Source organism: Stegastes partitus, unplaced genomic scaffold (genome assembly GCF_000690725.1).
Source record: "Stegastes partitus isolate 25-593 unplaced genomic scaffold, Stegastes_partitus-1.0.2 Scaffold57, whole genome shotgun sequence".
Lineage (NCBI taxonomy): Eukaryota > Metazoa > Chordata > Actinopteri > Pomacentridae > Stegastes > Stegastes partitus.
In genome coordinates this window covers 1,152,589-1,165,814 of record NW_007577788.1, presented here as the reverse complement: position 1 = coordinate 1,165,814, position 13,226 = coordinate 1,152,589, and the positions used below count along the sequence as shown (strand labels likewise).

At 40.9% G+C, this 13,226-nt stretch overlaps 1 protein-coding gene and 1 long non-coding RNA gene across 2 annotated transcripts in view; one reads left to right on the top strand and one right to left on the bottom strand.

The window, feature by feature from the left end:
• Positions 1-1,400: 1,400 nt before the first annotated feature.
• LOC103352982 (uncharacterized) overlaps positions 1,401-13,226 on the bottom strand; it is a 21,435-nt gene continuing 9,609 nt past the window's right edge. Inside the window, exons 2-3 of the long non-coding RNA XR_519986.1 lie at positions 11,720-11,722; positions 1,401-1,485 (exon numbers count right to left, since the gene is read on the bottom strand). This is a non-coding gene — a long non-coding RNA (uncharacterized LOC103352982). The remainder of the gene's footprint in view (positions 1,486-11,719; positions 11,723-13,226) is intronic.
• LOC103352981 (transcriptional regulator Myc-2-like) lies at positions 5,911-11,106 on the top strand. The gene is made up of 3 exons (XM_008275715.1): positions 5,911-6,182; positions 8,237-8,855; positions 10,099-11,106. The coding sequence occupies exons 2-3, from the start codon at positions 8,246-8,248 to the stop codon at positions 10,599-10,601; spliced, it is 1,113 nt and encodes a 370-aa protein (XP_008273937.1). The 5' UTR covers positions 5,911-6,182; positions 8,237-8,245; the 3' UTR covers positions 10,602-11,106.

Sequence of the window (13,226 nt, the reverse complement as noted above, 5' to 3'; positions counted from 1 at the left end):
AAAAAAAAAAAAAAAAAGGTAAAGTATCTGATTGACCATGGTTTCGCTGTCCTGAGTTGCAGCGCTTGGAGCTCTCCTTCGCTTCTTGTACCAAAATCTGACCAGACTCCGCACTTCTGTAATGACTATAACAAGGTTAACGCAATCACTAAACCGGATTCATTTCCGCTGCCCCGAATGGATGACTGTGTCGATCGTGTGGGCTCTGCTAGATATGTCACCAAGTTAGACCTTCTTGAAGTCTACTGGCTGGTCCCACTGACTGAACGTGCATCTGAGATCAGCGCCTTCGTCACCCCCGATCACTTTCTCCAGTACACAGTCATGCCAGTTGGGCTGCGTAACGCACCAGCCACCTTCCAGCGGTTGATGAATATTGTTTTGTGCGATCTATCTCTATGTACAATATCGGGTCTTTTGAAACTGATCTTGGTTGTAAACATTATACTGGTTTACTTCTTCTGCCATAGTTATTGTATGTTTTTATTATTACGTCTATTATGTTTATATTTTCAATGCACCTTAATATGGCAGCTATCTTGAATTTCGTCATGCACCATGTTTGATGACAATAAAGCATTCTATCTCGATGATATAGTGGCATATTCATTATCATGGACTGAGCACGTGAAAACACTACATGAGATCTTTGACCGTTTGCACGCGGCCTCTCTGACGCTTAACCTGGCCAAATGTGAGTTTGGTAAGGCAGTAGCTAGCTTCATAAATTAGCTCAAGCTGCTGTGTCCTTTCATGGTCTGGATTTAAACCTGATGGCAGAGCCAAGAAATCTGGTCACATGATGCAGAATGACTAAAAACATTCATGTTCCCACAAACACATTCAAGTTGGTGCAGAATTTAGTAACACAGACTGTGACACCAACAAAAAAGCGAACCCAAATGCACGACTCTAAAACGTTCTCAAACTGATTTATTTACAAAAGTATCAACAGAAATATCATTCAACAATAAAAAACCCAAACTCAAAACGTCACTCTAACGAGGAGAATAAAGAACCAAAAAAAAAATAATCACTCGATGAGGAAATACAAACTAAAAATCACTCAATGAGGAAAAACTTAATCTTTCTAAACAAAGTAACAACTCAAACACTTGACTACGAAAGAGGTTGAATACAAAGTAGCAAACAAAATACAAAACCTGAAGGTAGTTTCCACAAGGGACATGAACGGGGAAATCCTGGACATGAAGAGGGCTAGAACGTGAAGCTTGACTCAATGACAAGACGAAATGGCACAGGACAAAGGGAGACGCAGACTATATATACACACACACAAGGTAATGAGGGACAGGTGGAGACAATCAGGGCTGGGTAGACAATCAGACACAGGAAACACCGGGGAGAGGGCAAGCGTCCTGAAACACGAGGGCAAAGAGGTTTCAAAATAAAAGCCACGAGACAACACAAATACAAGACAAAAAAACTAAATAAAACCTAACACCTGGTACGAGACATGACAGACTGTTATCTGTTGTTGGGATGGAAACAGAAAACTACAAATCCACACAGCTCCTCAACTCTGACCACTTTTCAATAATAGTTTCACTTTTATACCATGTCAAACACTTTTAAACAATTCTCCACATTTATTATTAATATTCTCATTGATTTATTTATGCTGCATAATTATAGACACATTCGTCAACTTTCAGCTTTTAGAACCTTTTCAATCTCCACTAGAATTTAAAATAAATTAAAAGAGTTAGTTTGTGTGTCTGAACTTCATTTGCTCAAATTCTAAATGTGTGTTTCATTCCCTTTATTTATGATAATAATATTGTTAAAAATGTTTCATCATTATGAGGACGTGTTGGTCTTTAAACATAAACGCATTTAGATTTTAACGAAATATCTGCTCAGTATCTTCATCAAAATATCAAACAGTTCAACTGTGTTGTAATATATTCATTTTCGGTAATTCTGTAATTTGCATTAAATAAAAAACATTTTTAAACTGTATCAATTCATCATATCTATTTGGCACATGTTTTATTCTTCATATGTTTATATCATCTGAATATTCTGCTGCAGTTACACAACATTTGAGTTTCCTGATCTGTTATTAATGTCTTTAATTCCAGCTGTCACATGTCAAAGTGTGTCCATAAAGAAGTGTCTGCAGGATGTTGCTGCTGCAGCAGTCTGGATTATCAGTGTTACACTGCTACCCTCTCGTGGCTGCAAACACACACTGCATCCAGCCTTCTACTACTGCTGCTACCAGAACATGGCACTGCTGTATTTCATCATTCATTCATCTGATGGTGATCAAAATCCATGTTTAATCCAACCATCTGTCAAAAGCTAAATTATATACAACACTGTGAAACGTTTTAGACATGGTAGATGTTTGGATTCTTTTCCATCAGCATCAGGAGGCGTCTGATGGTCCCAGATTCCTTCTGCAGCAGGACAACGAGCCAAACCATCCAGCCAGACTCATAAAGAACCATCTGCATCCACAATAACACAATAATAATTCACAATAACACACACGCGAGTAATCATCAGTCACTGAGAATTTGGTGCAACTTTCTCACTTCTCTTTCGTGGTAAATGTGATTTCTCCAAAATTCCAAATTAACCTACCACCAATTCAGACAGGACACTTTGTTAGTTTTATCCATTTATTTTGGAATGACATGAATTTTGTGTTTGGCAGTGACTCTGCTCCAGTGATGCTGTGGAACAATCTGAGCAAGCACGTCACAGACAGTCCCTGAGATCACAAACCCCCAAACCTGCACTACCAAAGGGGGCAGATAAGCAGAGTCACCTTGAGATGAAGTGGACTTTAATGAAACTAGCCTATGTGTAGACCGGTAAATGGAGAGAGGAAGATGGGAAATTAAGGAGGAGAGTGGTTGAAAGACCTTCAGCAAAAGACAATGGGCCGGATTTGTACTCATGGCATCCCTACACAATATTACACAATATTTGAGTGTCCTGATCTGTTACTGATGTCTTTAATTCCAGCTGTCACATGTCAACATGTGTCCATAAAGAAGTGTCTGCATGATGCTGCTGCTGCTGCAGTCAGGATTATCAGTGTTACACTGCTACCCTCTAGTGGCTGCAAACACCCACTGCATCCAGCCTTCGACTACTGATGCTACCAGGACCAGACACTACTGCTGCTGTGAGTGCTGCTGTGGCTGCTGCTGCTTCCGCTGCTGCTAACGCAGCTGCTTCTGTCTGTGAGCTGCAACTAACTTTCATCACTGATTCATCTGATGGTGATCAAACCGCATGTTTAATCCAACCAACAATCACAAACTAAATGACATACAACACTTGGAGAGGAATCCAAACATCTCAAGAGCCTCAATCAGCACCAGGAGGCGTCTGATGGTCCCAGATTCCTTCTGCAGCAGGAAACATCCAGCCAGACTCATAAAGAACCATCTGCAGCCACAAGAAGAACCAGGAGTCCTGCAGCAGATGGTCTGAGCTCAAAGAGCCTGATCTCAGCATCATGGAGTCAGTCTGGATCACATGAAGAGACACTGAGACACACTGAGTTCACACAACAACAAGTTCTCCAAGATGCTGGACACACCTGACCTGCTAGAGAGGAGCCCAAAGTGTCAGGGAACCTGGTCCAGAGCTGCTATTTGAAAAGACTGTAATGATCACTTGTTGGAAAACCACTCAAACAGCTGCAGAGGCATGGGAAGCAACCAAATAGAGATATACAATAAAACAAAGTGGTGGAAAACAGCCACAAATGGATGCAAGACTTAAAACAACATCTAAACCAAAGATGGCCTAGAATGCCCACAAAATGATCAAAGAGAGACACAGAATAATAAAGAAATACAAAAAGACTTTTAAAAGCAGCATAAAACAATCACAAGTACACACAAAGTGAATCAAATAGACAATAAATGTCAATACCAAATAGACTAAATAACTTAAAGGTGACATAAAATGACTTACAGAGACGTAAAATGACACAAAACAACTACAAATAGCTGCAACAACAAAAAGAGACTTAACCAAAAATAAATAAGATGAAAAATCAATCAAAGGGATGCAAAATAACTTCAGAGAGACATCAAACAACTATAAGTAAATGCAAAGCAAACAAAAACAGACTCTTTTTGATCTCAAAAAAGAGACATTAAATGACTCAAGGGGATGCAACAGGGCCACGAAACAACATGACATGGATGCAATGTGATGACAAACAGACTCACCATGATCAAAAAGTAGAGATGTCCGATATTGGCTTTTTTTTTTTTTTACCAATATCCAATATGCCAATATTGTCCAACTCTCAATTTACGATTCCGATAACGATATAAATTTGTTACTGCAGCCACAGTTGTTTGCACACTTCACGACGCAGTTTAATGTCGTCATCATTTGTGCGCCAGTAAATATCAGCGAAATCCAGGCATTATGTTATTGGTTTTCATTATAGGAAAAAAAAAACTATAACGATATTGACCGATATTACATTTTTACACCAATATCGGGCATCCCCACCAAAAAGAGACAAAACAGAAAGAGATGTAAAAAATGACTCCAAAGATGCACAAACAAACCAATCAGAGGTATCTTTTTTGCTGCTGCTGACACTGTTGCAACTGCAGCACTCTCAGACTGAAATACATCAACTGTCAGGTAGATCTTCATAAAATTTTGTTCAGAAATTCGTGGTTCCCAGAGGATGAATCTGACTGACTCATCTTTTAAAAGTGGTGGAGGAAGAATTTAAATTCAAAATTAATTTGAAAAAAAAAAACATTTAAAATGAAAATGATTTAAAGGAAAAGCAATAAGTTCTTCTGTTTTTTACTGTACTATTACAGTACAGTGTTGTCCAGTGAAGCTGCGTATTGTTTTCAGCAGCAAAGGGCAGCAGAGATTTTTTTTTTTTTTTACTTTTTATTCCTAAGTGAATCAAATGTTCAGAGACACAAAATGAGATTAAAGATGAGACACAAACTAAAGAAAAAACACAACAAGGATATAAGATTTACTCCACAGTACTGACTGACTACTGTCTCAAGAAATTAAAATTCAGAAACACAAATTAATTAATTAATTAATTAAACCTTTATTAACTTTTAATTTGTTACTCATTGTTATTAATTTCTTCCTTTTTTCACTTTCCTTTTTTAATTTATTTGATCTCTGTCAAGTTGTCTTTTGAGTGTGTGACATGTTTGTTTTTTTACTTAAGATTTTTTTGTTTCCTTTTAAATGGTTTTATCTTTATTTTGTGTTAATCTTGTTTGAATAACAGGTAATGTTTAATATTTGCGGTTTTTTATTGCTTAATTTTAATGCATTTCAGAACTATTTAGGGTTGTTTAAAGTTTGATATTTGTGTTTTTATTTAACATGATCCTTTAATTGCTTTTACAATGTTATCTCATTATTGAAGTTAGTATTTTTGTCTTCTTTTTGAAGATTTTATTTTTCTTTTACCATATTGTTCCTTGGATGTTATTCTACAGTTGTCTTTAATATTGTTCATTTTGCTTTTTCATTTTTGAGTATTTAATGTCTCTTTTAAATCGTATCTGTGCTTCATATTATTTTATTATGTTATTATAGTCTTCATTTCTTTTCTTGCTTTTATTTTTTTGGCAATTATTTTTTTCCTCTGTGTTTTTTTCCCCTTTTTAATCCTTTTGTATTGTTTGTTATTTATTTGTTTGTTTTGTTGCTCGTGACTTCATCGCTGAAGGACTTTCCCGGAACTTCTTTCCTTTGCATCATTTACAGTCAGCTCGGACCGCCGTGCCGCTTCGGTGCACATCCGCGGAGTAAAACAGTTCCCACGTTTAACGCGTTTCGTTCACCGTTTCAACCCACAACTCTCTTTAGGTTCCGACTTTCACTGACAGAAAACGCAAATTGCGGCGCCTTTTTCACGCTGTCAGGAACCTGCTGCCAAGTCGTTTTAGTTTTTAGCATTTGGTCTGTCAACTGTGAGATTGTGCGGATGAAGACAATCCGCCGGAGTACTTAACCTGCGGTAAACAGCTGGTTGCGGTGATTTACACTCAGACAGTTATTGACTCACACATCACTGTGATCGATTATTGATTGTCCGAGGACATCTTCTGCTCGCGAAAAACCGGCTCGGATATTTAGACTTTCTTTTTCCTTTTTCTCATCAAGTCTTCTCTCGGAGAGTAACGGTGAGTTGATAAATAGCACCTTTATTCACTGTAGTTTCTACTTTTCGGCAAATCGACCTCAAACATAAGCCGGATTAACCCCCGAAGTTTGCTTCTACCAGCTTCCACAACTTGATTGTCACACGTGATACTTAAAGCTGCGATAATGGTGTATTAAAATGCAATCGCGGGTTTTGATAAAAGGGAGTCTGATGAATCTGCGCCGCGCCTCAACTGTCAGCAAACATGTTAGCTTATGCTGCGCATCATGTAGTTTTCCTCCGTTTGGAAAAACTTTAGTAGCTTTTCAAGTGTTTATTACAGCTTTTGGTTTTAAATGTTAGTTTTTTTCCTGCCGACGTGGAGTTTGTCTTCTTATGTTAACAAATATGTGTCTGAATTATTTTTCATGTCGCTGAGCTTTAACCGTAAACAAAATCATCCTAAAGTTGCTCCGTCTTGAACGGACTTTCGTGTGACAGTGATACAAATATACAGCTGTCCAATTTCACTCTACACTCCGTTTTTTTTTTTTCAGGGAAATAACTCGTTTGCACGTTGCTGCTAACAAAAACTAAAAACTACTAAAAATTAAAAATAGCCAAACTCTTCAGTGTAGCTATTTTACCAGCTGTGTTAACTGGAGGCTATTGTTGTGTGTCAGCTGTCGGTTTTGGTTAATCCTCCTTCGTTTCCCTCAGCAGTCACGCAATCGGCATCTAGTGTCTGACAACATCCTGATAATCCCACACCTTTTACTGAAGTTTGATGCGTTTTCGTTAATTAATATAGTGCCGTCAGTATAATAGACAGGGTCGTACTGATAAATAATCTTTGCATTGTGTTGGACCATAAAGGATTAAAAAACTATCAGCTTTTTGAATGAAGTTTTGTGTGAGTATTTAAAGCCAAATTTTAAAAATAACCTCCTGACACTGATCATATTTGAGCTGACAGTGTTGACAGTGCACCTGTTTTATAAATGGACTTTGGTGCAGACAAAAAACATCTGTTGTGATGTTAATATCAGACTTAGTGCACTTTTTTTTTTTTTAAAAAGGGGGAAAATATTTTTAGTATTTTTTTATGACAGATAAAACCTTTTTTTTTTTAAAGTAACAAAAATAAAGAAATGTATGTGTTAACTGTAAAAAAAAAAAAGCGAGAGAGAGAGAGAAAATAAATGTAAAGAATGGGAATTAGTTGTTATACAAATGTTCAGTTGTTTTTAAACTCTTAAGCATCTCACTAAATTACAGATAATATCTAGTAAAATCACCAAAAGCATACGTACCTTAATGTTAAAAAAAAAAAAAAACTGACCAAAACATCCACGTCAAAAGTCAAGCATATATATACAAATTGTAGTGCCTATCTTAGTTATCTGTGTTCTTTAGTTCTTAACGCTGTCAACATCTTTCTTACTGTTGTTATAACCACTTCATGAAATAAGGGACGGGAGGCTGTCTTACGCGTTGAGTGAACGTAGCACTAGAACAACGGTAAAACTACTGTCTTGCTCCGCCGTCCGCTCGTTTGTTGTACACTTCCTCACAACACTCTTCTTCTACGCACAAAAACAAGCGTACAGAAGCCCCACAGGATAACACTAAAGTCAAACACATTAATACTCTCCTACCAGAACCATTTAAAGGAATAAATGAATGAGCTCCATTACAACATTTCACCATCAGAAATTATTGTTCAAATCAAATCATACTTGTTTCTGGAAAATAGCGCTTACACATATATATCTTGTGCTGCAAATACATGGCCGTCAAACAGGCTGGGGGGGTCTGGCACCGTGTAGTTCCTATATGTGTTTATAAGCGTGACTCTAACATTCCACAGTTTATTTTATTTTTGCAGCTATTTGCTGTTATTTTCTTCTTTTTTAAGACTTTTTGTTCTACCATTTTTAACCTATTTTTTGTCTTTGCTACCAGATTTTCAGTGTTTTATCACAGGGTTCTCTTTCACAGTGTGCTTTTATTTTTGTGAAGATTTTACGTCCCTTCAGGATTACATCGAGTCCTACAAAACTTGTAAACCTCTGATCTTTTTTTCCTCGACAGGCAGTCACAATGCCGCCAGTGTTGACCAGCATGAACTACGATTACGACTACGACACGGTTCAGCCCTACTTCCTCCTGGATGGCGAGGAGGAGGACTTCTACCCGCCTCCTCGCAGCCAGGTCCTCCCGGGTCCCGGCGAGGACATCTGGAAGAAGTTCGAGCTGCTTCCAACGCCTCCTTTGTCTCCCAGCCGGAGACCTTCCCTGTCCACCGCCGACCACCTGGAGGCCATGTCTGAGCTGCTGGACCAGGACTGCAACCCCTCGGCGACCTTCCTCCAGTCTTTCATCATCCAGGACTGCATGTGGAGCAGCAGCTTTGCCGCTGCCACTGAGCTGGAGAGGGTGGTGTCAGAGAGGCTGGCGTCGCTCCAGGCCCGCCAAGACTCCTCCACCTCTAGCACCATCGCAGGCGGAGCAGTGGATGAACAGGCGGGCAGGTGTCAGGTGAACACCGGGTACCTGCAGGACCTCCACGCTGCAGCGGCAGAATGCATCGACCCCGCCGAGGTGTTCAGCGCGGTGAGCGAGAAGCAGAGCGGCGGCGGGGCAGCGGTGAAGGTGGCATCCGAGGTGTGTCTGGACTCACCGCCGTTTAGCAGCAGCGACAGTGAATCAGGTGAGAAGCAGGCTTTAATTTTGGAATTCTTGATCCCCCACCTCGTTCTGAATCTCTGTGGTTGTTCAGGAGACTTTGTTGTCATTTTATGTCTCTTTGTGGTCATTTTGAGTTTCTTTCATCTCTTTCTGGTGGTTTGTGAGTGTCTTTATACCCGCTTCTCAGTTTGTGTGTCTTTGTAGTTGTTGTAGGAGCCATACAGGGGGGCAAGTGGGTTTCCCAGGTGTGTGTGTGTGTGTGTGTGTGTGTGTGTGTGTTAGCACGCGCTTTGCAAACGTGCATTCAGCACCACGGTGATTGGAGGTGGGAGTGGTTTTAGTGCGTGCTCATCTTAGTCTGTGTGTGTCGGGTCAGCATGCATGGCGTAGGGCGAGCTTGGGGGGAAACTTTCTGTTGACCGCATCCTCCAAATAGTCAACAAAATCTGCACTGTCGATCAGGTAACTAAACTGCACTGAGCCGTCACCAAAGTAAGTGCAAGTTTGTTATTCAGCTGGCGATCTCCACAATAAATGTCCGTGACTTGTGCAAATGTTTGGTCTGCGCGTCATCAGTGTTTAAACCCTCACGTCTTAGCCTACTGTGGCATGTAGAGCTGCCAATGTCTTCATTCGCCACAATAGTTGTTTTTAGTCTCTTATTGGTTTGTGTCTGTTTCTGGTTGTTTTTGAATGTCATATGTGCTTCCCTTCATTTTGCATCTCTTTGTGGCTGCTGTTTTGTGACTCTTCGTGGTCATTATGTGTCCGTAGGGTAGTTATGTGTGTCTGTGGTTGTTTTTGTGTCTTTGTGGTCATTGTGCGTCATTTTGTATCCTTTTGTAGTTATTTTGAGTCTCTTTTTATTGGTTTACATCACTCTGTGGGGGTTTTGCGTCGATTTGTGGTAGTTTTGTGTCTTTTTAGTGGTCATTGTGTGTGTCTTCATGGTCAATGTATGTCTTTTTGTAGTTTTGATTCTCTTTTATTGGTTTGCGTCTTTTTCTGGTGATTGTTGAGTGTCTTCGTAGCTGTTTCTCCTCATTTTGTGTCTCTTTTGTGGTTGTCGTTTTGTGTCTCTTAATAGTTGCTGTTTTGTGTGTGTTCAGGGCTTCACTTCAGAGGTTCAGGTGTGGTGGCTGGTCCAGTAATTCTTTGATGAGTCATGTTGTTGTACCTAAACTGAAACGAGTAGTTTTATTTTATTTGTTTTAAATGGTAATCATTTGAATTTACACCAGAATGTTTTCCATGTTTTTCCTCAGATGAAGAGGAGGAAAAGGAAGAGGATGTAGAGATCGACGTGGTGACAGTGGACAGGCGAAAAGCATGTCTCCGGCCGGAACCTTCCCCTCTGGTCCTTAAACGCTCACACATCAACATCCGCCAGCACAACTACGCCGCCCAGCAGCCTGCTGTTAAGTGGTTGAAGGCGAGGGGCGGCTGCCCATTGCCGAGGCAGAGCGGCGGCCGTCGCTGCTGGAGTCCGCGGTTGGACGGCGAGGATGACGACAAACGCAGGACTCACAATGTGCTGGAGAGGCAGCGACGGAGCGGGCTGAAGATGAGTTTCTTGGCTCTGAGGAATGAAGTCCCAGCAGTGGCGAACAACAACAAAGCGGCGAAAGTGGTGATCCTGAAGAAGGCGACGGAGTTCATCAGAGGGATTCGAGAGGATGAGGGGAGGCTGCTGACAATGAAGGATGAGCTAAGGAAGAGGAGCAGAGAGCTGGAACACAGACTGGAGCAGCTCAGGACTTCACATTAAATGCGTCCATTTCCATGTTAGTTTCTTTAAATGTTTTGGGAACTGAACTGTGGTTTATTAATTACCACTAATGTAACCTGAAAGCAGCTCAGTGTCTGTCTGAGGGACCATCATCCAGTATGTCTGTCTGTATTTATTTCATTTTTACTGATAACTTCTGCACATTTTCATTTAAAATAATTGTGTTTTGTACATAATCCAGATGTTTGATTAAGAAAAATGCATTTTAATGCAGCATGTGACTGACTGTACCTGTAACTCCCACCTGATAATGATCAATAACTTGGAATTTAATGTTATTTTTTAAGTTATTTAATCAACTAGCAGCTTCAAAATATTTTATTTTTATACTTTCCTTGTTCAAGCTGCACAAGAGAGGCACTGCAAACTGTTGAAAATAAAAGCCCTTCATATGTTGGAGGTTCTGTCAATGTTACAAAGTGTAAAAGTGTTTGTTTCTGTGCGTTTGAGAGAAACTAAACCCAAAATTAAACTATTATTAAGTCATGATGTGAAAAGGTGTTTACTGTGAGATTACTGGGAAATTCTAAGGCAGCAGATGTGACGTCACCTCCTCAGACATGAATTTGGCCTCATGCAGATTAATACAACGTGTTCTTGTGGGTTTCATGGAGTTTCATGGAGCCGTTCTGACCTCAGATTATTCCTGAACCAGTTCTGGTGTCTCAGATTAATCAGCTCTGGTTGCATCATCATCAGACTCATGTTGTTGTCACCTTGAGTTTTCCTCCCTGAGCCCAGGGGAAAAGAGAAATGGGTGAAAGCTCAGCTCCAGTCTGTAAATATGAAGATAAACGCTCAAAATTGGCTGCTTCATCTTCACCATCCTTATTAATTTGTACCTTAACTACTCTGTAGTTAATTTAGGTTTTCCTGTACCTAATAGAAAATTTAAGTAACCTTTAGTTAATGTACAACATCCTAATTACTCTGTAGGTATTTCATATCTTTATATAGTCTGTAATTTTTGAAACTTAATACCCTACTTAGTCTGTCGTTGATTTAACATGTCGTTAATGGACTTCTTCATTAGCCTGTAGTTTATTGACAAGCTAATTAGGCTGTGATTGATTAGTATCTTATTGTGTTTGTGTGACGACCTGAGTCTCAGAATCTAAGCGGGTGGACCCAAACGAAAAAGGGAGACGGGAGAAAATGTTAAGGAAAAGATTTATTTGACAAGGGAGGGGGAAGTGAGGGTGTCCCGGTGGGGGAATCCAGTGGGGGTGTCGCGGTGGAGACCCCAGGTGGTAGGTGGGGGTGCTGTGCTCCAGGAACGGTGCTGGTGTGAATCTGTATCCCGTGAAGATCTTCCCTGTGCAGGTGCTCAACCGGAGATCCGTTGGGTGAAGATGCTCGTGTCCGTGTGTTCCCGTGAAGTGTGCTCGAGGGAGGAGAGGCGGCAGGCGTGTGGGGAGAAACACTGGAGCTGGAGCCGAGACGAGACGCTGGAAATGCCGAGGAAAAAACCATGAACTTGAGATACTCAAAAAACTGTGAACTTAGCTTGACGTTGCTCGACAAGTTGCTGCTAAGCGGCCTGACTGTACCACGGTGAGGAATCACAATCATCTGGCGCTGAAGGTCTGTGAGCTGCCCGTATTTGTACGGCTGGCCGCTGATGAGAAGATGTGCCGCAGCTGTCAGCGCTTGATTGTCTCATTCAGGTCGGCTCCGCCCAGCCTGCAGGGAGAACAGGAAAAGACACGCCCGCCACACACCAAGGCACAGAAAACAAGCAAAACAAAAACATAACAAACATGCCATCCTAGCAGTTTTAGCCTTAATTTACATCCCAGTTAGTCTGTAATTAATTTATGTCTTCATGAATCTGTAGTTAATTAAAAATTAATTAGCCTTAATTAACATCTTGATTCTGAAGTCACTTCCGATCTTAAGTAGCCTGTAATCAATTTATATCTTAATTAGAGTCTGACTATTTACTATCTTATTAAGTCTGTAGTAGTCCATCCATCCATCCATTATCTATACACCGCTTAATCCTCACTAGGGTCGTGGGGGGGCTGGAGCCTATCCCAGCCAACTTAGGGTGAAGGCAGGGGACACCCTGGACAGGTCGCCAGTCCATCGCAGGGCCACACTTAGAGACAGACAACCAAGCACACTCACATTCACACCTACGTACAATTTAGAATCACCAATTAACCTCAGTATGTTTTTGGACTGTGTGGGAGGAAGCCGGAGAACCTGGAGAGAACCCACGCTGCACGGGGAGAACATGCAAACTCCACGCAGAAAGATTCTGGTGCCCCCCACCAGGACGCGAACCGGCAACCTTCTTGCTGCGAGGCAACAGTGCTAACCAACTGCGCCACCTTGCAGCCCATCTGTAGTAGTCTGTAAACTTAATTAGGGTCCGAGCACTAACGGTGCAAGGACCCTATTGAAACCGTTGTGATTATTAGGGTCCGAGCACCAAAGGGTGCGAAGACCCTATTGGAACTGCTCGGATTATTATTATTATTATTATTATTAGGGTCCGAGCACCAAAGGGTGCGAAGACCCTATTGGAACTGCTCGGATTATTAGGGTCCGAGCACCAAAAGGGTGCGAAGACCCTATTGGAACTGCTCGGATTATTAG

What these genes read in the sequence shown, in the direction of transcription:
- LOC103352981 (XM_008275715.1), top strand. Translation starts at nt 8,246, where the DNA reads ATGCCGCCAGTGTTGACCAGCATGAACTACGATTACGACTACGACACG. An exon ending in CAGCAGCGACAGTGAATCAG is followed by an intron (nt 8,856 to 10,098) that starts GTGAGAAGCAGG and finishes GTTTTTCCTCAG; the next exon opens with ATGAAGAGGAGGAAAAGGAA.